We start from the raw sequence: 26614 nt of genomic DNA, 5'->3' as shown, positions 1-26614 counted from the left end.
TGCTTTTCCAATGTGGTCAGAGCAATGAGAGCAATGGGAAAAGGTATTGGGCAGGTCCATCGGCTTTTCGTTTTCGTTACTTCTGTGGGAGGACTTGCATACTAACTTGCATCGCGGTATGAGCACAACCACGCTTAGGCGTAAAGCTCGGCCATGGATCTCCTCAACATGGAATCTCATATCAATACTTTGACAATTGACTTTCAGATGATTGGTTAGAGGGGGAGGCCATTCTCGTGATGACGATTTCTAATCAAGCCAATCTTCATGTCTCGGGTGATAGGAATCGTCGGCGGCCTAGCGTAGAGAGCGCCGAGGAGAATTTTCAACAGAAAACATCTTATTATCAAATACAAACCCACGTGTGCATGGTTGAGTTCAGCGTTTTCCGTCTGAATATGGATCAGGTAGAGTTCCTTTCTCCCAGTCTACCACAGGCAGAGGGCACCGAGGGCGCGGTACCTGATGCTAAACAGCAACACCACGAAAGGTAGAAAAAGTAAAAGAAAATAGCGCACCAACATTGCGTGCTAATTCCCTCTCGCTGTCCTATTTCCTTTCTACTGTCCCTCGCCTGACGTTGTACTAATGCCACGGAGACGGAGATGTCGCCGACAAAAGGGGACAATCAACAAGAGGCAGAGGGGGGGCACCGGGGTACTCCAGTCTCCTGTTACAACGAATGACCTCACGAGCAATATTCAAGGTCGGATCGGCTCCAGCGGGGAAAGAGACAAGAGCAATGGCAGGTGCCAAGGCATCAATGGGTCGTAAGAACGGGCGAATAATGCGCCTCGTTGCCCAACATGTGTGCCCAAAGTAGTTCGCAGCTGCGATCGAGAGTTGCCTCATTTCAAAAGGGGGGCTTTTGAAACCAGAGAGTGTGTGTGCCAGGCCCCTGGCTAAGCGCCCAGCCTGTACCGTCGAAGGTGCCCTTTAGGCCAAAAGTGTATTATGAACTCATAGCGAAAATTTGCTATACTTTTTTGATACAGTTGAAATTTGGTAAATGACGATATTTGTCCAGTAGGTGGGTAGATATCTGTCGCGCTCAGGACAGGAATTCATAGACTAAGTAAAGAAACGTAACTCATAACCTCGAGAAATAACTCGAATATGCCAACAAGATCCATGTACCTGGATCATGTACAATGCCGCGAGGCTTAGCTTTGGTTTTCCGTACACAGTAGAAGAGATGGGTATTTTGAGCTCGAGAAGATTGCGCAACGCCTCCCGATAGCAGCCAAACAGGCATTCGTGAAGCACCGAGATAGCCCCCGCTGTTTTAATAAGAGAGAAATCGAAGAAATCAAACGCCTTGAAATAAGACCACCGAGCCGTGAGGCTTTTCCATCTTGTTCAGCCGCGAGGCTCTCCGTCTTGGGACCGCCATTGGCCGTTAGGTCGCACGACCGGATAATATAGAGCTGCTCTTCGTCATGGCTCGTAAATTCAATCCCGCGGTGCTGTATGTTCCCGCCGGGGTAAAACGTTATCGAGCCAATCTCTGAGCCTTATGAGATCCTGTGGCGGTCGTGTGACCGATATGTTCTACTCCACCACAATTTTGAGATGCGCTCCTGTTGCCATCCTTCAACATTTTGTTCATATACGCTTGATCTGGTATTTTTTTCAGCCAAGCATTGAAGCTCCCGAGGCGCAATTTCCTTCGTTGCGCGTACGCGGAATGATTTAGTGTCGGTGTCGACGAGAACTCTCGTGTCCGTGCCGGTGGCTATGCGAGTGACCATGCCTGTGAGAGTGGTGGCCTTCTCTGTGCCGGGAGGATGAGCCACTCCGTTCCAGTTCACGCTCCATCTCTTCGACTCGTGATCTGTACCCTCGTACAATCTCTTTGATATGCCTTATTCGATCAAAGTCGAGTTCCAACTCGTCAAGTTGCCGGAGAAGCTCGTGATACCGCTGGATCTCGGCGTCAGCACCCTCGATCAGGTTGCCAGCTCGGTCAAATTGGGCCATGGTAAACATTTGGCTTTGTTCGCTAAGGTAAATGATCTGTTGTTCGATCTGGTTCATGACCCGGTCAAAGTACCGTCCTAGAGCTGCCAATGAGGTGCTGTCCAGCAGCAGCAGTCCTTGGCTTGACGCGCGACTTGCTGCTCGCGACGAATTCGAGCCGCCTCCGCCTGTCCCCTGGCCCAATGCCGCTTGTCCTTGACGCAGTAGCTGTATCTCTTCATAGCTCAACCCTAATTGCGTGTCCGGCACTGCATTGGCTTGGGTGGTCGACATGGCTCGGTGCAGCGCACCGTGCGCAGCTGGGTGAGAGCAAGACTTGCGGTTGTGATTGAGATCGTTGCGCGTTGGGATCGTCTATGTTCGATGATGGATGATAGCCGTGCGGCACTACGGCGGCGGCGACGAGATTCGGGGTATTGTCCCTGTCGGAGGTGGGGTTCGAGGGAGAGGAGGGGTTTGACGACAGTCGGGGGCGAAGGCGAGAGGTGCAGCTGCAGATGCGAGCGCGACGAATAGCATGGGCTGTGGCTCGGAGCCGGCAAGTAATGTAGCCTTTGTTTGGGCGATGGTAACGCGCGCAAAGTCATGATATCGTAGAGCCAACGGAGATCATTGCTGGTAGATCGGGCTGCGAGCTCGGCGCGCGGGCGAATTGAGTTCAGACTGGCCCAAAGACTATTATGATAAGTGTGGCTTCGATGATGTCGAATGGGTAGACTGTATCGTCGTAATGTTCGAAAGCATGGGATCGAATCGGATCGAAGGAGTGTCGTCAAAGTGTTCGAATGGGCGGGGGGGAAGGCTGAGGAAGAGGCGTACAGAAGGAAAGGGGAGGTGAAGGAGAAAGAGTGAGAAGCAGTGTTCGAAGTTGGGGATTTTTTTTGGTGATACACAACCGGTGAGTCCGCGCCCTCCACCGCCGTGATGCCTTGCGAGTCGCTGCTACCCGCACAGGTCTTGGTTCAGGTCACCAAGGCTCAGACCTAGACCAGGTCTCGGCCGCTTTGACTTGTTGGGGAGAAAACAGCGCAAAGGCGCCGTCACAAAGGACAGGCGAACGGGATGGTCCCTGGTGACGGAACACAGCTCCTGGTACAGACAGATTTGATGTATCCAGACGGTGGGAGGTTGTTTCTTTTTCCCCTGCGCAATGGGGGAAAGCTCGGTATCAGCTGACGGTCGATCCCTGAGGCGCTATAGTAGCTAGCAGCAGCGACAATGTAGGAATACTGCTCTGGAGGTAGCGAAAAGCAATCTTGGCGGGAGGTGGCTGCAAGGCTAAGAATACTCGGTAGGCAATCAATGGATGATCCTGGCAAAGCAGTGACGGGAATTGAGCCGGCAAGGAGTCTGTAAGTATAACCGAAGATTGTTGGTTGCCAGCCTTATTGTCAGTCTCTCGTTCCGTTCCAAAGTCCCAGTCGCGAATCGTGAGGTAAGGTAAGGTAGCGCACGCGGCAGACAGGAGCGGAGAGTAAGTGGTGTGTGGATGGACAGGAACCGTGTGGCATCCCTCGGTCGATATCGTTAATTCAAGACAAGCGCCGTGATTCCGCCGTGGTGGTATTGCAAGATTATTGGCCTTCCTATTTGGACGGAGGCCTGCTGGGCTCGTGATGATGGATTCCGAGAGGGTGTGATGGGGGTTGAAATCGCTATCTACTACCTCGGAGAAGGCCAAGACACCCGCGGCTCGATGAACGTTATTGCTAGGGATGGTTCGAAAGATGGTCGGTAATTGAGGGGTCGAGAGACAGGTGATGGTGTTGGCGATGCGACGAGCGGACGAAGGGAGGGGAAACGATGACGGGTGGCACCAGACTCATGAGCGAGCGAGCGGGAGCAAGACAAAGGCTACCAACTATCGAGGCGAGGTAGACGAGTATGCTGGAGGGTGGCGGATGGGCTTGCTATTTGAGGGTCTCATCAAATGTAGCAAGTTGTTGAAGTTGTTGTTGTTGGATGGTCCCTTACACCGGTAGATGCAGGTGCACGGGGTGGCGAGGTACCTCGACCTCGCGCAAAGTACCGTGAAGAAGGAAGTACCTGTCTCCTGTGGCTCGGTGTGACGATGATGCGCCGGACATCCAGGTAGGTTGTTTCCCAAAGTTTTGACCTTCACAAACGGCAGGTACCTCACGGCGCATTCTTCCTTCCGCGTCTGTTCACCACCTCAAGTTCCACCGCTGCCGCGTGATTGACGTCCTCCCTCGCTCGTACAACCTCTACCATTTTCTTGATTCCATGACACTTCCTTGTTTCTAGATCCCTCCTCATCGCCATAATTGCTTCGCTCCGGGTGCCGTTTTCTGCTGTCCCCGAAATTGAGTTGCCCATCTCACCGCGTTTTCCTTCGCTTTGCCCACGAAACAAACCCCCCGGCCGGCGCAACTAGGCTCTGTCAACAAAGAAACATGGGCCTCATCGGAGCATCCGAATGACTGCAACTCGGCGGTCTGTCGTTTCGAAACCTTGGAACATCGGCCAAGCTACCTATCCATCGGCAGCTCTTGCTTTCCCGTGGGGATACCTGAGCGGTCAGTGCCTACCCTGGAGTCCGTCACACTGGGTTCGCTGCCGCAGGGATGATAGCTTCGAGCGATCCCCCGCCGGCATCCCGGGGAATGCGGCTTGGTACGAAGTACGGAAATACGCTCAGACGATATCCTGACTGACCCTCGCCCTGACTATCTATGTACGGATACAAGTTTGGCATTGGGGCCGGACGGACAGGTGACATTCCATTCCATCCGCATCCTACCTTGTTCAACCAACCTTCAAAGTTCGATAGGAGAGCCCATGGCTCTTTTCCGTGCTTCCAACTCCTCGGCAGACCAAATAAAACTCATGCTACCTCTACCATGTTACTAGTACCACTATCGTTCGTGCTGGTGTCGGCGTGGTCTTTCTTTTTGCCAAAGACACATGTCATGCTCGACCGGGTCAATTGCTACAAGGAAATACGTCACATCCCCATCGGCACAGCCTGAACGAACCGATGCACCAATACGATCGTGTGCCGGAGACGAGGAACAACTGCTGCAGCTGCCGCGCTGTGGGATGCTGCAGAGATGTATGCACATGGTCGCGCCACGAGATTCAACGCAGCAGCGATATGCACATTACATCACGCCTTGCATGACACTTGCCTCGGGTATGGAACCCCCTTTCCTAGCACTTGACAGATCTAAGCCCAAATCTCAGTTCCCATCAACCAGGCTTATTCGAGTATCTCCTCAACACTGAATGCATTGCTCAGAGGTGTCTGACAATCGTGTTGATGCAGGATATTGGTTTTCAAACACCGCTTCAAAGCTATCTTTTGACGTTGTTGAGACTGTAGAACCAAGCCAGAGCCGGAGTCAACTTAGTCTTGGCCATCGACGTGACGCAAATTGGGCATTTTCCAATACACAAGTCAACGTTCAACGGTCTGGCGGAATACGCCACTCGGCCTAGAACAAATACCCACGGAATGTGTCACTTCCTAGTCCCGGTATTCCGATACCCACAACTATCCCGACCTGACGGGCCGGAAAAGACTGTATCTTTCTCCGGATGCCGGGCCACAGCGGGCACCCCACACCGATGAATCCACATTTCATCACACCTCACTTTCACCAATCGGGCCCACGGAGCTCTTCCCTCCGTGGAATACACCTCGAGATACTCAACGTCTTTTCCCGTCGCTATCGCATATTCGGACCAACGGACAGAATATCGAAGGCTTCTTGCCACTAGACAAATTCGAATCCGAGAAGATGTCACGGGCCAAAGAGTCAGCAGTCTCGCGCCTGTACACGCTGGGCTTTGTTCAGGCTTAGGAGAGCAGTGTCTTACGAGATACGCGAGGCGCAGGCAGGGAGTTGAGGACTTCATTATACAATTGTCGGCATCTGGGATATCGGAGCGGTACACGACCCGAATAGCCGGCACGTTTTCTCCAAGCCAAAAGTGACTCTGGCTAGGGGAGCATTGTGTTTTCCGCTCGTTTCGGTCCATCTCATGCCGCTCCGGATTCTTAGTTCGTATTGTCATGAGGGGTCGGCATGGCTACCCTCAATCACGTCCGCAGGTCACAAATTGACATAAGAAGCTAGTATCTCTGTGCCCATGATGTTGCCAGACTTCTTGTTAGATCGTCTACACCGGACGTCTTTGTCAGGCGAGTGGCTGCTGATACACCATAATGATGATGATGCACTCACTCTCAACGGTACTGGCTTGTGTCTCTGCTGTCACCGCAACTATCTTAGAAAATGGCCGCCCAAGACTAACGAGCTTCACCGATACGAAGGTGGATCCGACTCTTGGCGACTTCAAGACGTACGATGCCGATGCCGATGAGATATCATACAAAGGTCGATGGGACTCTAAGCAGATATCGTGGTGGGCGTAAGTGTACCCTGGCCCCGTGGAAAAGGTTCATAAACTCAGGCTGTGTAGAGCCCCGGGCATCAAATTCGGCTTCACCGGTCAGACAGTTGCAGTCACGTTCGGTAATCAGACTATTAGCAGCACTCTTGTCGCCTACAGAATCGCGGGCCTAGACTGGATGCACACAAATGTCACGGCGGGCGGCACTCACCAGTTCGTGAGCCCCAAAACTCCAGGTATCGACCTAGCTGGTCCTGTCAGTCCAGTCACTTTTGAGATGAGAGTGACAAACTGGGCTTATGGAGTCCAAATCGACAAGGTCCATGTGGATTCTGGAGAACAGCTTGTCAAGATTCCCGACTATCCTCGTCGGGTCGAATTCATCGGTGATAGCCTATCAGCAGGCATGTATAATACGTACGAGGCGCTCGCGGGATTTGCCTACGGTGTCGGCGCGGGTCTGGGAGACACTGAGTATTCCATCACGGCCTACCCGGGCATTTGCGTTGCTGACCAGGACTGTTGGGGCAATCCTCGAGGGCAATCTCACCAATGGTTCTACACATCGGACACGGGTGGACGGGCGGCCAACATATGGGGAGGTATGTGGATTCAGTCTCAAGCAGAGAATCAGGCGAAAGCAGCCTCTTCAAACCAATCACAGATCACTGCAGGATATTCTGGAAAATATTTTGTTAACTTCAGCCTGTGCAGATGAGCCAGAACCTTGGGACTTCTCCAAAAGCCCTCCTGCCGACCTAGCTGTCATCAACCTCGGCACAAACGATGCGAATGCTGCAAACAACGTCACCAAAGCCACCTACGTTGAGCATTACAAGAGACTCATTCAGGGTATCCACGGAAAGTGGCCCGAAGCTCAGGTCATAGTCATGGTACGTCCAACCTTCCAGTCAGTATCTAATTCCCACTAAATGCAACCATAGCAAATGTGGCAAGGCTTTTTCCAAGATGGCAATACGTACGGTCAAAATATCGATCTTCGGGACGAAGTATACAGCGTTTACGAGTACTTCAACTCGGAAGAGTATCTAACCAACCCCACAACTTGGGATGCTGTCACAAACACCACCGAGCAGACGGGTAAGCCGGTGTCACCTTTCGTGCATTTCTTCAACACCACAGGCATCCTCCAGCACAATGACATCGCGCCACAGTGGCATCCGACGGATGTCGGCCAGATCAAGGTCGCGAGCCACCTGATACAGTACATCACGCTGAAGCTCGGCTGGCCCCTGTATGCTACCGGACCCGAGTGAGTCCTCCATGCTTCGATCTCTCCTCTACGGATTGCACCTTCTCACGATATGCTTGCATTGCCTTCGGATCATGACGAGGAGGCAAAGTGAAATCCTGTATGCTGACCCCCCTTCGACAGGGTATACCATGAGACCCTGTACTGGAACGATCAGTCTAGCTATTAAAACGCCCCTGTGAACTGGAGGTTATACAAACGGGGACTCCAAAGATACAAAGCCATGGCACAGGCAGCCTCGGGCCATACGGCACGCCTGTCAAGAAACGTCATCTGTTGTTATAGTCTATAGTACACCTTGATATACCAGCAACTTTCCGAGTTGAAACGCCGCCACCGCAGCCAGACGAGTCGAAACGCGATGACCCGCACGTCAAAGTGATGACAGTAATTGACATCAAAAGAAGACTGGAAGCCAAGCTTTGAGCCTCAACAGATCTTTCATGCCAACAGGGGCCCTTGCCCCCGGCGACATCTTACTATATCGTCACAGAGGATGCTATTCTTGCGTCCGGACGAGCCAGCCTCCGGCCTCTGTCCCCCGCATCGGAAGAGCCCACTCGGGGGGTTGACAGGTGTCTGGCGCGGATACTGTTTGAGATGCCTCATGGGCCAGGGGCCAGCCTCACAAGGCTACCCTGAAGGTTAGGAGCATATCATGCATCTTGGCCACCACAAACCGCATGGGAAGGCGAAAAAGATGCATCGTCTGACGCCTCAAGCGTGCTTGGCTCATCCCACTTCCCTTGAAGGATCGAGGCGATGCGCATGAGGCCCGGCTGTCAGATCGTGGATAAGCTGAACAACTTGAGACCGTGGAGGACTAAGCGATGCCCAGCAACTCGCCTTTGAAGATGGGATGCCACGCGTTCAACCTGCTTGACAAGCGGTGGCGGTAAGCTTGTGTCAAGTCTGACTTAGGATACAGACGAAACTTGACGGACTGATGGCAGGTAGTTGACAAGCGAACGATGGGTCACAGGAAAGCAATGCATAATACGGCAGCAACTTCGAAGCCACATTTGACGACTCACTTGCGATTTGACTATGACCCAGCTGCTCATCGCTCGCACTTTGCGAGAAGCCAGCCGCCCCTCCCAAGGACACACGATCCTGTGAAGTGGGTAGACTTTGTTTCTCACCGCCTAAACTCCCTTGACGGCTGTCCCGGCTCGCAGCATGTATGATTTGCCGGACGCATGTCGATGTGAAAGGTCCTATGGTCATCCGGTTTAGGGTTCGGGGGATTTACGCACTCTATCGACGATCTTTCAACCAGGAGATTCTCGAAACACGTTGCCAAACTGCAAATCCCCGGTACTCAGGGTCTTCTTGCTCTCCCGCTTTCCCAATACCCTGGCTGGTTATCTCTCCCTTTACCTCACGGAAGCTTCGTTTCCGTGAAGCTCCCTGAAGCTCCCTGCATCATGATTGATGAACCCAAGCGCCTGTGCGGAGCTGTCGTCCCTGGGGAGGAGTCTTCCTGGAGCCTCGATGGACACCCTCCACTTCCCTAACCACCCCCTGGTGGAGGATATTCTCATTTTTGGTACCGCAGTATCCGTACCACACTGGGAGAACGGAACGCTCACAAAAGACGGTCTGGCAAGACCCATGCCCATTCGGAGTCAGCCATGAGCGTAATGGGATACCCCAGCTTTGCGCCAAAAGCCCGGGGACTCTCCAAGTTGGGACGAAAGAAGAGAGTCGGAGACAGACAAGGGGAGGGGAAAAGGGCCAAGCCAGACCATGAGACCAGACGGCGGCCATGCGTGCGTCACACTCGAGTCGTGAGACTTCTCAAAAGGGACGAGCCTGGCGCACCGACGCCCGGCCGTGAATGCGAGAATAGGAAAGTCATGACCGATTGGAGGCCCAACGACGAAGCGGTACGGATACGTTACGGCATCTTCCGCCGACCTTGCGGTTCATGTCGTCTCTTCGTCGGCCGTGGTCTGCCCGACTTGCTGTCGTTCGTCCCGGCAAGGGGGGGGGGGGGGTGGGCGGTGGCACCCGTGGGAGCCTCCGTCATCTTATTGAACCCGTCCTCTTCTTGCTTGCTCTGGCTGTTATCGTTTTTCCCTATTGAATCTACCAGTGCCAAGTGGTGCTGTCTTTCCCTTTTTCTGCCCTCCTCACCCCCACAGACACACACCCGGCAATGTGTTAGCGTCCGGCGATCCACGAGCTAGGAGGGGGAAGACAAGCAGCCCACGCCCCAAAGTTTCGTCGATCGGTTTCGCTCCCTGGGGTGTGTGTGATGTGATGTGATGTGCGCTCTCTAGGTATTGATTGCACTCGAGTCAATATTGAACAATGGAATTGTCCTGTCTCGGGGCTATATTCTCTTTCTGGTTGAGCGAACGCCGGGAAAGAAGAAAGGAAAGCAGGCAGAGATACGGAGGAGGGGGAAACGAAACGTGAAAAAAGAGTTTACGGGTGGGTTGGGTTGGTTGACAAAGCTGTTAGTAAACCACCGACATGAGAGACACTCGGGCGACGTTGGAAGCTGAAGCGAACACTGGACGACACACGGCACATCTCCACGGGTGCTCCCAGCGCTGCTGCTTGGTGATGATGATTTTACAAGGTGACTTTTGGTCGTGATGGTGGTCATGAAGCTCACAGAGTTCGCACCGGCGTCCGCGATCCCGCTTGTCAAGATTCAGAGTGAAGGCGACGTTGCCGCAAAACCCAGCCCAGCCCAGCTTCTTCTACGCACACCACACACGCCCCCCTAGCCTACCCTATCTTACACTACCCTTCCCCTCTCAGTTCTCCCCCCAACCTCCCCAAGCCACCTGAAACGGGAGGGTTGTCACAGACGTGGACGAGGGTGTCTTTCTCTTCCCTGGGGGGAAGCAATACGTATCTGTAGAGTTCCATCGCATCTGGGCTTTTTTCTACGACCACGGTTTGGATTGGATACCAAGGCCAACTTTGAGACGTTCTTTGCAATTGGCTCTAGTCTGGTCTGGTTATCCGTACATGATAGAGCCTTGTCTGCCTCGTGGTCATTGTAGCCGCAATAGCCGTCTCTTAATGCTATCCTTCGTCAAACCTACATGTATTATCCGTACCTGCCACGTTTTTCTCGAGATCTAGCTCCACGACTTTGACGTATTTTCCTCATTCTGTAACTTGAAAGTCAGAATGCGGAGCAGACGGAGTTACAGCGTAGGGTTTTCTAAGAAACCATGCGGGATAGCTAGACTATGGCTGCCATGCCCAATTTCGGACTTCTCAAGTAACAATACTGGTAGCATTCGGGATGCGTACGTAAGGACGTTGGGCTGTCTGCGACGTTGACGATCACTAGCCCTTTGGAGTCTCGGATTCGGTATGCAGAGTCGGGCCGTGGTGGCTCTGCCGCCTTCTCTATCATTTTTTCTATTCCTATTACTAGTGACTTTCGCGAGGGAATTTCTCCAGGGACTACCAAAGACACCGTGAATCCTTCGGCAGTTGGCTAGCCTGACAGTCAAATCGGCAGCGGGCAGCAATCCGCTGCCGTCTGTCTGTAAATCTGCGAAGAGATGGGGAGGGGAAGGGCCGAGAGGGGGAAAGGAAAAGGGTCCAGGCCGTCGGCAGCTGTTCGAAATAGGTGGTTGATCATGTTGATCAAGATGATCTTTGGGATCGCCCGGGGAGTTCTCCGTAGGGAGAGCAGCACAGAAGGGAAAGGGGAGATGAGGAGCCCGACAAAGCAAACCACGATGGGTTATTCGGGATGATTGCGGATAGTTGGGATGTCTTGGTTGATCTTGTCTTTGGCCCCATTGCAGGGATAGAGATTGGATGCTCGTTCGTCCTCATCCTCCCTTTCCAGGCTCTTTCAGACGTTCTCTGTCCGTTAAGACGGTCCCATCGTTTCGCGGACGGTTGCTTCTGCGATTGTCACTTCTTACTAGCGCAGTGGCGTCGCAGCGGAAAACGTTAGGTGTCATTCCCAGGAAATGCTGCCGTCCGAGCGGCGAGCAGACGAGATGGACGTCGCAGACGGCATCTAGCAATGAGGAAAATTGGAGGAACCCACAAGTCCAAGTTTGTGTCTTCTTTTTCTCTTCGCTTGGCGAGGCTCAAACACTGACGTCTCTAGTGTTGCGCTTTTGTATAGTGTAGAACTAAGCGAGGTAACCTAAAGCGCAACTACAACAACAGCCCAGCCTGTCCTTCATCTGACTGTTTCAGCAATGTGGCTTGCTGCCGGGAAGATGGTGGACGCTGGGGAAGGGGGGAGGGAGTGTCATCGCAGCATTGAGTTGGAATTCGCAATGGCAGACTGGCTCGTCCGTCTGAACCGGTCGTCATTCCTCTTACCGCTGGGCTCAAACTGACAGGCAGCGGCCTGCCAGCGGCCCAGGACTCTCTTTCTTCAGATTTTTGGCTCAGGTCTGGGCAGCAAGGCTGTACTTCGGCGTGTTGTGTGTTAGAGTGTAAGGTTGCTCATCGATCAGATGAAAGGCTTTGAAACACAACGTGTGGCCATCATCTTTCCCCCTCTGACCTTTGCACACCGCACACCAGGGGAGTGGGAAAGAGATGAAGAAAGACGTGCGGTGTAGAATGTGGTGTGAGCGCCGCTGAAGACAAAGTTCAACGGGCCAATAGGTTGTCGACTAAGACGAAGGCGCTCACGTCTCGGTTGAGCGGTTGAGCCATCTCCAAAAGAAGGGATCCCCCGTCTAGCAAATTGCGTGAGCATCCAGCGTATACTCTACACTACCTTCACACACTCTGCGAACACCATGGTACGACTCTACCTTACGCAAGCAGCGCAGTGCTCGTGGGATGGGCGTGGGACGTGGACAGAGTTTCCTGCCGTCCGTCGCCGGTACCATTCGGAGGGGACGCGCTAACCTGGTAGTCGACGGACTCCCCGTCGTGACGGGTTCGTTCTGGGAAACTTGGAGGACGAGCCAACCAAATTTCCCACCGCCGCGACACTGGGAACGGCGATGGGCTGGTTTAGCGGCGTAGCGTGCGATTTCCCAGGCATGAGTAGCATCGAACGCACGTTTACAGAAAGATAGGCCCCGGGGGTGAGTATGATGTGGGAAGGGTTGAAGGGTCGAAAGACTGGACTGGGGAGGGGCGGAGGGAACGCACGAGACTCCAATGAAGAAGAAGAGATCCCCGCCAAGAAAGGATATGAATCGTCTGAGGTCTGCAAAGCAAGGAATGCCGGTCCCTGGTCGTGCAAGTCTGCGTGCGAGTGCCGACCAAGGCTCTCCCAGCCCCAGCCCGGTCAAGAAGCATGCCGGATCCTGAGTCGTCGGCTCTGCAGGAACAGGCTCAGCTGGAGCCCGTGATCGGCACGCATCCCCCTGCTCGGAAGCCCTGCAAGGGTTCTGCTTGTTTGACTTCGACTTTTTGATATTGAGACGGAGCTGGGACCGGCTAGACGGGGTGGGCATGGTGAGTGGCCGAACCCCCCCCCCCCCTTATCCCCATCCCAAGTTCTAGCTAGTCAACTGCCCAGTAGTTGTAATCCTCGCTTTCTCGGGCGGTCAGTCAGCGAGAACCTGCGCTCTTCCCTTCGCCGGTTGAGACGGTGGCAGTGGGCAAGCCTAGAGAGCATGTCAAATGCAACATGAGATGCAACAGCTGGCGAACGCCTCTCTATATCGTCGATTACTACGTTATCCCACATCACGCGCGACACGATCAAAATCCAGTATTGAAGATACGCTGGACGGGGCGATGACCTGTACCGGATCGCCGGTCCCCAGAGCGAGATTTGCTAATAACCCGACATTCATGCCCAAAGGGATCTGTCGCCTCTCACTGTGAGAGCCAGTGCTCAAGGCTCATGACGCCATGGGGCAGATCAGGCCATCGAGAGCTCTTGGCACTATCCGTCCTAGACTTTTCTCGTCTCTAGTGTCTCTTGTCTGTTTAGGCTCGTCCTTCCAGCTAGAAGCTTGAGGTCCTCGTTCGGCGCCGAACAGCCAAGAAGAGGAGGAACCAACGGCTAGCAAGTTGCGACGACCAAGAGAGAGCAATAGGAGCACGGATTCACTAGGGCCATCGCAGGCTTCCCGACGAACGTCAGCAAGGACAGGCCACCGCTGCCACTCTTCCCGGCGCGCCGGGCAGGGTAGGGGGCTCGGGAAGGTGGAGGGAGGGGCCCCAAACTATCGTTAGCCAAGATCGCTCCGCCAAAGGAGTGAAAGGTGTGCCCCCCCTCGTCCTTGGGTTTGACTTTCTGGCGTGCAGCGCTAGAAGGATTTTGGTCTGCGTCTAGCGTGAGGACAGAGTCATTAGTAACTAGCCGTGCTAACCTACCGGGCTCCGTACACTTATAATGCCTTATTAGAGACTAACCTTTCGACTCCAAGATTGCAGTGAAAGCGCAGGGAGGGGCAGAAAGGCAAGCACTGCCCTGTGGCTGACGACAGTGAGATGAACACTGAAAGCAATCACTCCACGAGTCCATGCTCTACGGAATATCCGTAGCGCGCGTATGTAGATTACTTCGTACATCACTCCGTACTGAGCTTCTCCATGGAGAGAACGGTTGCCGGCTCGCTCTACCCACAGTCTACGGAGTCCAGAGAGAGATAGTCATTGTCGTCGGCCCCTCCTCCCTGCGTCGGGCGAGTTCCTTTTGGCTCTGCATGCAAACCGGGCTCCCACGCCGTTTTCCTGTGGATTTTGTGCCTGGCGCTGCAGGCATCGTCCCTCTTCTGCGCTGCGAGATGGAATGGTGATCACCGTTTGCGGGTCGAATCCATCGTCTTCGCAACTGGGAAAGGGCTTGTCGAGGAAGACCGGTGTGGAAAGGGGGCATGAAAAATAACAATAACAACAACAGTACTCCGTATCGTCATCAAAGTAAGGGTCCATTCCCATGCGATGACCAAAACACCAGACAGCTCGCAGGGCACAGGTCGTAAACAACTAGAGTACATTTGGAGAAGGGTGCTACTCCGTACATCCGTGCCAGCGGCGCTTGAAAGCCTCATCTCGGAGCGCCAGTCGATCCACTCCGCGTCCGCCCGACTCCCGAGATTGGGCTTCCCATAACAAGCCGGCTTCCTCGGGGTGTTTTTTGACAAGCTTGTCAAGCCATGTCTTAGACTCGTAAGTCAACAACCCCGCCCGAGGGGGGAAGAGTCCCCATTTTCTCCAACAGGATGCCAGCGAAGGAAAAGCTTGGTATTACATACGCACGTATTGACATGAGTACGAAGAATTAAGGGTCCGGAGATCCATCCATCCATCAAAACAATGAGTGCCCATGATGGGCAGAAGATTGACTCGATGGGTAAAACACGGAATAATATAACATAATTGCAATTAAGAGCGCCTTGATGCTTTGCAAATCATATCAATAGAGTTCTACAGACCCTGGCTGATCAAAGGGGCCGCTCCAAATGAATAAAAGAGGGTAAAAACATTAACATTCATTATATTACGGAGTCACGAAGAAACAAAAAAGAAAAGGGGGGCGGAGAAACAACAGATCGATATTGACAAACAAAACACCTGGCCGAAAAGCTTCTTGTCAATATTGCAGCATGGCACTTGAGAGACTTTGACGTTGCAGGCCGAGTCAGGACGACACGAGAAGCTTAATGTGCCGCCGACATAACAGAGCACCTTTCAATCCTTTCTGCCCTGCCCGGCAAGAAAGAGACGAATGGCAGCAGAAAAAGTAGTTCGCGCCACCAGGCCAATAAAGCTGAGTCCCCCCAGCCGTTGATGCTACGCCATCGTCTCCCCTTTTTGGCGCCGTTGCACCGTTGGAGCCGCGATGGGAAAGTCGGCCACGTCGTAACAGGTCGTAAATGGACATTTTCCGACCGTGGCCCCGAGAATTTGTCCCCAAACTGCGTACTGTGATCTTCCCATCCCCGTCTCCCCGTGTGCCCTCGATGCTACCGTCGCAGTGTCCAAGAAAGCAAAGCCCCCTCCTGACCAGTTACAGTGGCCGACTTTTCTTGAACCCCCCCGGTTTAGAGTTGTAGGTCTTGTTTCTTCCCCCTGCCGTCTCCCACTCTCTATCGCAGCGCTGATCGGCGTTGGCTGCAGCAATCCTGACAGCCATCCCTTTCCCCGACCCCTACCTTGCTTGCCCTTCCCTTCCCTTCCTCTTTACCCGGGGTTGGCCCGGCGCTGTCATACCAGACTTTGCTCTTCTTTGGTTCACGCGGGTTCGGATAGTGTAGTGTATGTTACTCTGTCACTCTGTGTCCTTCGTATGTGTGTGTGTGCGTGTGTGGCCATCGGCGCTTCTGTGGTGCAAAAGAGTTTCGATCCTCCAACTCCCCGAGGCCCCCCCTCCCCGCCCACATCAGAGACCCCATAGACTCAGCCAGCGACGCTAGTCAGATCAACGAGAATCGGCCTCGATTTGTCTCGTCACTAACACCCTGTGCCTTTTTGGATAACGAAGCTGAACTGCTGAAGCCAAGAACCCACGTACTCCGTAAGGCCAGCGGGTCGGCCATTCCTTAACTCGGACTTGGAAGTCTCAGTTGCTCCGGTTCGGTGGCGCTAAACATTTGGGAAAAATAAATTCCCGAGCAGGGCCGCGTACGTTTTGTGAGGTTTAGTGATAGTCCACCAACAGGTGGAGGCTCCTTAATTCGACAAAGCTACAGACCTACATCTCATGAGTTGAGACATTGTAATCTTAAAACCCTCACTGTCATCGTCCTTCAACGAGATCCCCGAATCAGTCACCCGAAAAGAAATCATAGTGACTCGGGAGGTAATAGGATGTACTTTGTATGTGTGTCTGCCGTGTGGTACATGTATGCACGCACATACCAACACCAGATATTCTTCAATGCCGTGCCGTGCGAAGCGAACACACAGACCGCAGCGTAGAAACAATCAAGTCAAGAAAAAGCCCACTCCGTGACGTGCACGAGACACTGTCGAGCCTATTATACATGGCTGACATAGCAGTGCAAGAGCCAACTCTCACCCCCAGTCAGGTGTCACATCACACACTTTCTCAATCTCACACTTCAGCCGCATTGCGGTTGCGGGAAGGGATGGGATCAGGAACGGAAAGGCAAAAAAAAAGAAAGGATGGGATGTCAGCCAAGTCAGTCAGTCAGCCAGTCATAGTCAGGGCCAACGCTCGGGCTGGGGTCTCCGGTTCGTTTCATCGGTCTGAACAATAAAAAAGATGTCGGGCAAGTCTCGTGTCAAGTAGCGATGAGGCGAAGGAGCGAAAGGCAAAATAGACTCTATAGGGACAAGCAGACAACTTGGAGTTACCTTGCTGAACTTCGAAGGAAAGAGACGAAAGAGAGACAATGGTTGGCCGCATGACTTTCAGCACCCACGGCTATTTTGCCGTGGACAAAATCAATCTGGCCTCTTTGGATTCTGAAGAGAGATTTTGGGTTCCATCGGTCAACCATGTAGACGAGCAACGGCGAAAAGACCGGCCGAAACAAAATATGCAAAGGCAACACTGACCTCACTTCTCTTACACCTTACACAACAGAGTGAGAGAGAAACTGGTAGAGAGAGGCACATACCACCCTAACAAGAAAAATCAGGCGGTGGATTTTTTTAAGCGTAAATCTTCTGACTGTCTCATCCCAAGAGCACCACCAACTCTCTGACACCTTTCTGCAGCGTCGATCATCTGCCTCTTTTTTTTTTTTTTTTTCTCCGGGCTGGTCTTCCTTGGTGTCAATCATTTCCGTCTTCCGCCCTACCGCCTCCTCTTTCGCCGCACTTCTCTCCGAGTCCCAACGTTCCCGCTCTGGAACTTGGGCTGTTCTTTTCCTTTTTCAATGAATGGGGACAGAGGAGTCACCTAGATTGCTAGATCCATGGAGGAAATGGGAAGCCTTCCCCCCTCCCCTCCTCTTCCACTCCCACCCTGGTGGAGTTTAACGGGTGTGCCTGTGTCATCAGCAGCTGCCATCTCACAGTGTTGCGATCGGCGGCTTTTCCGTCCGGTCTCAAGCCTCGAAGTCAACGTACCTAGTGAGGAATGGCTCATAGCAAACTATACTTTCATGTTTACGAGTGCCTGTGTCGGAGAAGCTATTCCGAATACGTGTGAGTCCGTGAGGAAACACAATAGCGGTAGTCAAAAGATTAGTGATATGTTAGTGATGGGGAGATGAATCGGACTGATCCGAGCTTTCCTACGTGCTCGGTCCAGGCTTGTTGTGTTGCAAGGGGATCAAGTTCGCCTCATTGCAACAGAACCCACAATGTAGAGCCCACGCATGTTACGTCTTCGGACGAAAAGATGTGGCCAGAAAAGACTGACGAAACCACCAAGTCACTGTGCAAAGAGTACGGGAAACTCATGATGATGATCTTTCAATCCTCTCCTCTGTTCGATTCTGTGCGGCTTCTCCTTTCTATATACATTACCACATAATCGTACATTTTGATATAATCGTTCAAGAACCGGAATAATAATGGAAAGAGAAGTAGAAAAAACAACCCAAAACACTGCCAAGACAGGGAAATCCTCACAGGAATAACCTTGCCTCTCGACTTGCCTCCGAACCAGAGGACTAGTTACACACAATAAACGTCGTGCCACCTCCACACACGATCCACCCACCCCCCGTATACAATTCAAAACGCCTGTAAATGCCAAGTTTTCTCATTGCCTGGCTGGACTTCTTGTCCGTGACCAGTTTTGCCCCAGCCATGATTCACGCCTCTTGCTCCGGTAGTAAAAAGCAGACGAAAAGGAAAATAGAGGAAACAAGCCAGCTTTAACACATGTCGAGAAGAAATAGATTTCCTCTTCTGCCTTTGATTGGCCCCGTCTTCCCCAATCCAGAGGACCGCCAATGGATGATATTCTCCAATCCGTGGGGAACCCTCTTTTGTAGTTGTTGAACGCCATTGAAAAGACTTTGATTTGATGGTTTGGGGGTTTTTTTGTTTTGTTTGCTTTCGTCATTGCTGATTATGATGTTAAAATTGATGTCGTTTGATGTTGTTGCAGTTGCGGTAGAAGTGATAATGTTCTACCACGTGGTATCTTTCCCGTTGAAACCGGTCCGAACCCCCCTTCCCCTTTGCCGTTCCAGCTCTTTTGCGCGTTTGACGACTCCACCCCAGGATTTTTGTCGTATTAATCATGATAACAGTGAATAGAAATAACCGTTCAAATTATAATTGTCGATCAGTTGCTGCAGGTGCTGCCGCTCTCAAAGTTGTGGCATCCGCGCTCGTGACGCTTCATGTTGCTGCGAACGCTGAAGGCCTTGCCGCAGCCGGCGTGCGGGCACTTGAAGGGCTTCTCGCCGGTGTGGGAGTGGCTGTGGATGCGCAGGGATGAAGGGCGGGAAAAGGCCTTGTTGCAGGTCTGGCAGATGTAGCGGTCCTGGCTCTGAGGGAAGGATGCCGCTGAGGAGGGGGAGATGTAGTGGTGATGTTGCCACGGGTTGGTACCATTGGGTCCCATGCCGACGGGAACGGGGGCCATGGGCGGGAATTGTTGAGGAAGAGGGCGCTGGTAGTAGATGCCAGAGATCTGAGCCTGAGGAGGAGGGGTGTGCTGCATGGGAGGGTAGTAGGAAGCCGCAATGGGGTTGTGGGCGGGCATATAGGCAGGCGGGAAAGGCTGGGCCTGGGCGTATGAGCCTTGGACAGGCACTCTTGGGATCATGGGAGCCATGTGGCGGTGGGCTTCGGCTTCCAGAGGGGGCGTGGACTCATAGTAGTAGTTGCTCTGGGGCTGTGAGACGACGGAAAGCTGGCTGACGGATCTCGTTGAGGGAGAGTTGTAGCCGTCGAAGGAGGCGTCGGAGCTCATGGGAGGCGTGGGAGGAAGTCCGCCGCGGCCATAGTGAGAAGAGCTTGGTCTCGTCTCGGACTTTTGGGAGGATGCTATGCGGGAGGTCAGTGTTCTGTTGCTGTTGTCTGTTGCGCTGTCCATCCTATCCGTACCTTGCTGAGGAATCTGAGGGTGCGTCTCGGATGTGGGCGAGCCTTGGTCTGCGAGGCCAAGGAGATTTGAGATGGAGGGGAGAGAGCACTTTGATGTCTCGTCCATGGGAGGCGATGGGGGAGGTTGAGGCGGTTGGACGTATCCGTAGTGTGCGCTTTGCTGAGCAGCGTACGGGTTCGATATTAAAGCGCTCGCCATTGTTGCTGATTAAGAGTTTCGGAAAACTTTGAAGTGTGCTTGGTGCTGGTTGCGTGGTGTAGTTGATCCTTTTCTCCTTGTAGTTGGCTTCGGTCTTGTCGTCGATGAGTTGATGAAAGATGTGGTTGATGTGATGGTGATGGTGGTAGGTCGTTGAATATTAACACAACAGGTATTAGATGTAGAGTAGTGATTAGCCCCAAGTGCCAGCTGGATACTAGAGATTGATTTTGCTTCAGGAGTTATTCGAGATTCCAAGTTGATGAGGGGGAAGGGGAGGGTGGGTAGTTTAAGTATGAAATGGCCTGGTGAAAGAAGCTTGTTGGTGGGTGGATGGAGTAGAGGTGGCAGATGGGGGAGGCAGGTATATCAGATCTCCCGAAGCAGAGTGGAATGGGTGATCAAGCGTAAATCCACACGATGATCCCTGGACGATGAGATGCCACAATCGCCTGTCACAAATTGTGTGTGGGTCAGAGGCAGAGAGAGTGGGATAAGTCTTGGGACCGTTACGCCAGGCCTGGGACCAGACGAAAGGCGGCGACGACGGGGGTGTGTGATTCTGATGGTAGCGAAGCAAGGGTCAGTCCAAGGTCCTCGTCTTGGGTCATCTATGGGGTACGTACTACTCAGTCGTACTGCGAGGTTTAACGACAAGGGGAGGAGGACGGGGTCATCGGTACTAGGTAGATGAGACCGGGGGCCGTGAAGAGGGAGGAGGGGAGGGGAGGGGAGGAGAGGAGGAAGAGGAAGACAACAGGCAGGAACTAGCAAGTAGCAGAGACAGGAAAGAGAGTGAGAGAAGCGCGAGCACGATGGCCTGTCTCTCGATGTATCTGTAGCCTGGCTATAGCGCCTCCTGGATATTGGGATGACGGGGCAAGGGTATGTGGACGGTTCTCTTACTTGGGGGTGCATCGGGGGGATCCTGAGCGATGCTGGTTGTGTGCCTGAACCATAATCATAACAACAACGATCTCGAGTCTGGCGTGGGCAGAAAGAAAAGAGTCGTAGTGTATCCGTACTTCTACGCAGTACGGATACATGGGAGCAGTAGGTAATGGGTGTATCCGTGTTGCTGGCTGGCTGGCAGCAGTAGCCGGGATTGCGGGTGAGATCGAGGGCGACTGACCCCGTCTGGGATCAACGTCAATGGATCGCTGAGGTCAAACGGTCACTGGTTTATGCAACGGCAGGGTCTGTTGTCCAAGAACGTACCCCAGCCGTGTGTCCTGGCTGTTCGTTAGGGCCCTGCTCTGAACGCCTCTTCCTCCTTCTCCCACACGGGAATGTACTGAGGGAGTCCCCTACATATCTTGGCCACACGCCCTCTTACTCTTCTCGTTCTCTCTCTCTGTCTCTCTGAACTCACAAACTCTCAAGCTGCCGGCACACCCTTGGCCACGCCTCCCCGGCTCCCCCCTTCCACGGCCGTGGTGCGTGGGCCGCTAGCCTAGCAAGGGCTAATCCGAATCCAGTGCTGTTATGCATGGCACCACTCGGGCCACCATTTCCTAATCTGGATCTTGCTCCCGTTCCGAGGATGGGGCAGTCTGGGATGCCTCACCCCTGTCCTGTCATGAAGGCTTGTGTGTTTGGGACGGAGGCCCGAGGGGTTGGTGTAGAAGGGAAGAAGGTCAAGAGCCACGACGGGAGAGAGAGAGAGAGAGAGAGAGAGAGAGAGAGGGAGAGATGTTCGTTATGGACCGTGGTGTTCGTGGACTGGGGTTGCCAGCCGTGGGCACGCACCACAGACACACACTGCTCCGCACACACGCACGCACTTGAGACGAGCAACGACTCTGTGCCTGATTGACGTCGGGGGGCGTGCGGCGTGTGACGCCCCAAGAGCTTCATCAGACCCTGCCAGCCCTGTGCTGCGACCGGATTGTCGAGGTGATCTTATGCCGTTCGTCGCTTCTGCCTCGAATGTGCAGATGCCAGAACGTCATCCCAAGGCTGCGAGACTTCAGAAAGAGGAGGGAGGGGGACACGGTGCTTCAACGTGCCGTGCTAGGTCCCATGTTCGGATGACTGGTGTCTTTGTTCCAGAATCGTCCTGAAGTGTTGGAATGGCAAGTTGCCCATGATGCAGATTGTCGGATCCAAACTTCGCTCAATCTGCCGACGACGCGAGATGATCCCAATCTTGTCTCAACGGCTCTTCCCAGCATAATGAGTTGTTTCTATGCTACTATGATGTTCGGCCTCGCATCCGTGGGGGGGCATACGAATACCAATACACAGGGGCCCGGAAGAACCCCTTCCCAGATCATGGGACATTAATTGCAACAATATTCCGGATTTGCTACAGGGTTGAGAGGCAGGAGTGGCAAGCATTCTGGCCGGATGTTGTTTTGATTGACGCTCATCACGTTGCTCTCAAGACAAGCTTAATGATAAAAAAGGGTTGACGGGCTGGGAAAACGGCCTGCTCTTGGCATCTCATGCGGAGTCATCGGGATGAAAAATAGAGAAACAGCTCCCAAGACGTTGCGTTGCGTTGCGTCAACTCATGTGAAGAGCCGGTTTGTGCAACGGCAACAGCCGGTCAACTCTGGACGATAACTTTTTTTTTGACAACTTCAGACAACTCTCAACTTTGTGTCGTGTGCGTTGCAACCTTCAGGCAGTTGCCGCTTGGCGATGCCGACACAACTAGTACTGAGTGCCAGAGTGGCATCCCAGAGTGGCATTTTGACCATTCACAATTTAGCCACGAAAATCAGTGTGGTGAAGGATTGACCGTCCGCCAGGCTTTCGGGTCGGGCATCAGTCCGAATTGGAAATGGAGCAGAAACTGTTCAAAGTTGAGTTCAGCCCAGGCAAGTCGGCCCCAGAGATCCCATATGATCACAATTCAACACAACGCAACGCACCGCTAGATAGAGTTCGTCACTGCAGCCCGACTCGACTCGGGGCGGTTGGCTTTGTGGCACCCATGGAAAAGCCGCGAGCGAAGCTCTCCCGCAGTCGCCGCAAAGCTCCTGGTCTGGCGTCTGCCGCTAGGTTCGGCGTCGTCGACATCGCTTGCAGCGGCGGCCGTGCGAAAGGGTTACGCACGTCAAGTTTGAAGGTAGCTGTCAGCGACTCGTTAGCCTCCTCTATTGGGCCCTGCTTTGCTGCTTGTTGCTGTTGGGTTGGTGTGCTCTGACAGTATCTCTCCATCTTGTCTTTTCCCCCCATCTTGGTTGTGGGCTTTTTGCGAGGGGATCGGACGGCGGCGGCGTCAAAGAGACGGCACGGCATCGATAGGGGAATGGGGCATCAGGGGCGCCGGGATACTGTTTCTTGGAGGAGGAGGGGGAAAGACTCCATATTGGCATGGCATGAGGGTGTGAGGAATGTGAGATGTGTGAAGGGGGTGCAAGAGAAGGGGGGGGGGGGGGCAGGGAAACAGACAGTCGGAAACAAAGGCTAATTTCAATATGATCTTCAGTTTAGCTCGGGCGCCAGGAAAGCCCCCCTCGCTTGCGCAGGGTGGCTTGAACCTTGCAAGGATAGGGTCACAGGGGAGGAAGAGAACAAGTCTGGTCTTTGGTGTCGGCTCTCTCTCTCCTTCTGCCCTCTCTGCTCGGATTCTCGCTCTCTGAGTTTGAACGGCCCATGGATGTGCGCATGTGTGTTGTGTGGTCATCGTCTTGGCCTGGTGCTTGCTTTCCCTAAACATTTGATCCCACCCCGGCCCCGGCCATGATGTCTCGCACATACCTTGTCCACTCCAAGGTGCCTCTGCCTCTCTCTGGCTCCTACGACCCTGGTTCATGAGGAAGGGGTCCGTGATCGACCTGGAGACGAGGGTCGAGAAAGATGGGAGGAAAAGGGTTTGGGAATGGGATGCAGACGGAACGGCAACGGAGTTCCTGGGAAAGGCCCGGGGTCAAGACTCAAGGGGGGTTGGGGAATCCCTTCCATGTGAGGGCCAAGGCATGAAGAAGGCCTCAAGTTCCGAGAGCTTCTCAGGCACAATTGTGCAACAGAATGGCTTCGGATGAAGCGGTGACTCGTCCGTTATTGCTTGCCAAAGACCAAATGACAGGCTCCGTCACGTCTTGTCCCGCCGATGTCGTCCCAAGTCTTCCGCCGTGACAGCTCCGGTCGCTCTGATGTTATGCCACTGCTTTAATATGCTTATGGCAGCAAGTTTCCTCCCTCCTCATTCATGTGGGTGCATGGATACCAGTCTTTGGAAGTGAGTGGTTGTTGTTGATCAGAGAGTTTCGGAGTGGGTGTCTGTGTCTGTGTCTGCGTCTGCGACGACACTGATAGCATTTGCATTCCCGTTTGCATTTTGCATGTCTGCAACTCTGCATTTTGCCATGTGCGCTGCCCTGTGACAGAAGAGCCTCCCTGAGACTTGACGACAACTTGGCATGGCACTTGGAGAAACGACGACCACGTAATACCCTCCCCAGACCCCCGAGAGGCTTGAGGCTTGCTTGCCTTGGTACGCTTGCAAGGCTCGGGGAACGGGGAAACGGGCAAACGGGGGAACGTTGAGACAAAGTGCAGACTTCAGACTTCGCTTGAGAAAATGGCTGGCGACGGCGTCGTCTAGTGTCTCCGTGTCAAACTTCGCGAACGACTTTAGCGTCCTAGCACGTGAAGAAGCAGAGACAGAGAGAGAGACATGAACACCTTTGGTGCGTCTAGTATAGCTGGGAGCGAGAGTCTTAGTTGGAGCGTCCCCGCCGCCAGTGAAGACTTTCTCCCTCGGTCCACACTATGTTAGTAGACGTAGACGGGCCGTATGTGACGAGAGGACTTGTGAGGCTTGCGTGGCTTAGAGGAGGAACCGCCCGGCCGTTGCTTGCTTTTTCCCACCACCGGTGTCCATGGCCCATGTTCCCAGACGAAGCCATCACCAGAAACGAAATGGAATGGCTACCGCTATGCCGCGTGCTAACACCGAACAAGTTGTCTGTTCCGTCGCGAAGCACGCTAGACTCACACCAGAACCACCATGGAATCCTTTAGTGGTTGCCAACGCCTTGCTTGCGACTGGCACTTGCACATTGCTGGGCCGCTGGCCGACACAATGCAACGATGAGCCCGTCCACACACTCTATCGTAGTCCGTCCGCATCTGAGGGTATCAGTGCTATGCTCAGTATGCTGAGCGATGCCTCTCTCTACGAATGAGAGTCTGCTCACTTCAACCCTGTTCTGCCCTGCTGGACCATGCTTGCGGATGAAAGTCCCGCTGCAGCGAGCGCGTTGTTGCTCACCGTTGTGGGATGACCCCCCAATCTCCATCTCCCATCGGTGTAACATCTCGTTCATTCACCAATCGGCAGCAGCTGGTTGTCCCCCCCGCCGTGGGGAGAGAGAGGATCGCGATGTGCGAGAATCCAACATCACGATAGTCTCTTGGCCGTCCGTGGTAATGGTTGACCCCCCGAAGTTACGTGATTCACCTCAATCTCGTGTGGCTGAGCAGCATCTCGGACCCTCGACTTGGGAAATGAACGCCAGACGATAAACTTTGAGAGCGACACGCAAAGATTGAAGCGGTTCGTAGATAGTTCGTGAGCCTTGCAGCGGCTGCAGATCGCCGGGAGGCCGGCCGCCCACGCCTACGTCCCTTGTACTCCGTTGTTCCTTTATTTTCTTGATTATTCTTTTTATACTTTGGCTATGCTTGACGGCCATCTGCCAACGACTCAGCACCCGCCTGAAATCGTAAAACCTTGGAGAGGCCAATTTGTTTCGACGGAATTATTCTGCCCCCGTCACTCTCCAACTCTCACAACCCCAGCGTCAGATCCCGCTTCTCGTGTCCTTCGGTCACGATCCTCACGACGGGCGAGCGACGATCTCTCCTCTGCCCTGCTCCCGTGGTCCCATGTCGTCGGAAAAGCACGAGAAGGACGTTCCCCATTCAAAAGACATGGGCCGCAAGTCCCGTGATCGGGCTTTGAACTGATCCAGGTCCTCGGGCTTTGAAGCTCTGCTAGCGCGAGCCTGGGCATCCTCTCAACCCCAGCATGTCCGTCCACCTCCTCCGCCGTATCCTGTCAAAACGGCAACTTCCTGGGATCAGTCAGATCTGTCTCCCTCTCTGTGCCTCTCTGTGCCTCTCTCTCCCTCCTGCTGCTCGTGTGGACAAGGTGTTCCGCGGGTGAGCGATAGGTCTAGCTACCTAGGCACGGCTAGCAAAGGGTAAGGTAGCAACAAGCTCCCTAGGCTTGCCTGAGCTTAGCTGGTGCCAAACGAAACGGCGTCCATCCAGATCGGGTGCAGCGCGTGGCGTCCGCCAGACCTTTCGTATCGACGTATCCCTTCACTTTGTCGTCGTCCGTCCCCCGCGCGCATGCAAAGCTGCTGCGTGTCGACCCTGCAGTATGGGGTACCCTACGGCGCGAAGCGGTCGTACTTCGGAGCCTCTTTTTTTCTGATTGTACCGGTATCGTCATATGGGAGCACACCCCATATAGCCCTCTTCTCGGATTCCCTAGACTGAGAGCGGCAGGCCGTACGATAGTATACGCAGCCAGCCCAGGTGAAGAGGGTGGGTGGCAGATGTACCCGTCCAACCGCTACCGCTGAATGGACGCCTATCCAAACCAAACACCGGGCTTTTTTTGTGTTTGCAATCCGGCTATTCGTATGTACTGATGGAACGTGGTAGGTAAATCGTCCATCCTTTAGGCTTTTCGAGACTTGAAGCCTGAAGACGGGGACTCGGACCACGGTACAGCTCGCCCCGATGTAACTTGTACGAGCGGTCATCATCCACGCCAGCAGATCTGTGAATGAGATCAACTGTGCCCCTCTAGGTAGGTAATTCGCCTTTAGACATTGGCCTTTAACAATGGGCCCGGGCCAATCTTGTCTTCCAGCTCTCACCTGTCACCGACCAATCTCCGGGAAGGGCTGGACCTTGGGCTG

At 53.6% G+C, this 26614-nt stretch overlaps 7 protein-coding genes across 7 annotated transcripts; 3 read left to right on the top strand and 4 right to left on the bottom strand.

The window, feature by feature from the left end:
- Positions 1–1692: 1692 nt before the first annotated feature.
- CTAM01_09649 (uncharacterized protein) lies at positions 1693–2499 on the bottom strand (the record flags this gene model as incomplete). The annotated part of the gene is made up of 2 exons (XM_060525667.1): positions 1693–2279; positions 2442–2499. 2 exons carry the CDS (start codon positions 2497–2499, stop codon positions 1693–1695), a joined length of 645 nt encoding a protein of 214 aa, XP_060379736.1.
- Positions 2500–6169: 3670 nt separating this feature from the next.
- CTAM01_09648 (GDSL-like Lipase/Acylhydrolase) lies at positions 6170–7812 on the top strand (the record flags this gene model as incomplete). Its single annotated transcript, XM_060525666.1, has 5 exons — positions 6170–6375; positions 6427–6959; positions 7072–7250; positions 7302–7630; positions 7716–7812. 5 exons carry the CDS (start codon positions 6170–6172, stop codon positions 7810–7812), a joined length of 1344 nt encoding a protein of 447 aa, XP_060379735.1.
- A 6385-nt stretch (positions 7813–14197) lies between these two features.
- On the bottom strand, positions 14198–14485 carry CTAM01_09647 (uncharacterized protein; the record flags this gene model as incomplete). Its single annotated transcript, XM_060525665.1, has 1 exon — positions 14198–14485. The coding sequence occupies one exon, from the start codon at positions 14483–14485 to the stop codon at positions 14198–14200; it is 288 nt and encodes a 95-aa protein (XP_060379734.1).
- Positions 14486–15807: 1322 nt separating this feature from the next.
- Positions 15808–15963, top strand: CTAM01_09646 (uncharacterized protein; the record flags this gene model as incomplete). The annotated part of the gene is made up of 1 exon (XM_060525664.1): positions 15808–15963. One exon carries the CDS (start codon positions 15808–15810, stop codon positions 15961–15963), a length of 156 nt encoding a protein of 51 aa, XP_060379733.1.
- A 1479-nt stretch (positions 15964–17442) lies between these two features.
- CTAM01_09645 (uncharacterized protein) lies at positions 17443–17733 on the top strand (the record flags this gene model as incomplete). The annotated part of the gene is made up of 1 exon (XM_060525663.1): positions 17443–17733. One exon carries the CDS (start codon positions 17443–17445, stop codon positions 17731–17733), a length of 291 nt encoding a protein of 96 aa, XP_060379732.1.
- A 1025-nt stretch (positions 17734–18758) lies between these two features.
- Positions 18759–19724, bottom strand: CTAM01_09644 (uncharacterized protein; the record flags this gene model as incomplete). The annotated part of the gene is made up of 1 exon (XM_060525662.1): positions 18759–19724. The coding sequence occupies one exon, from the start codon at positions 19722–19724 to the stop codon at positions 18759–18761; it is 966 nt and encodes a 321-aa protein (XP_060379731.1).
- Positions 19725–22619: 2895 nt separating this feature from the next.
- CTAM01_09643 (uncharacterized protein) lies at positions 22620–22973 on the bottom strand (the record flags this gene model as incomplete). The annotated part of the gene is made up of 1 exon (XM_060525661.1): positions 22620–22973. One exon carries the CDS (start codon positions 22971–22973, stop codon positions 22620–22622), a length of 354 nt encoding a protein of 117 aa, XP_060379730.1.
- Between the last annotated feature and the right edge of the window lie 3641 nt (positions 22974–26614).

Source organism: Colletotrichum tamarilloi (genome assembly GCF_030869305.1).
Source record: "Colletotrichum tamarilloi strain Tom-12 chromosome Unknown Scaffold_39.1, whole genome shotgun sequence".
Taxonomy (NCBI): domain Eukaryota; kingdom Fungi; phylum Ascomycota; class Sordariomycetes; order Glomerellales; family Glomerellaceae; genus Colletotrichum; species Colletotrichum tamarilloi.
The sequence above is the reverse complement of the archived record's forward strand: the minus strand, read 5'-3'. Positions and strand labels throughout refer to the sequence as shown.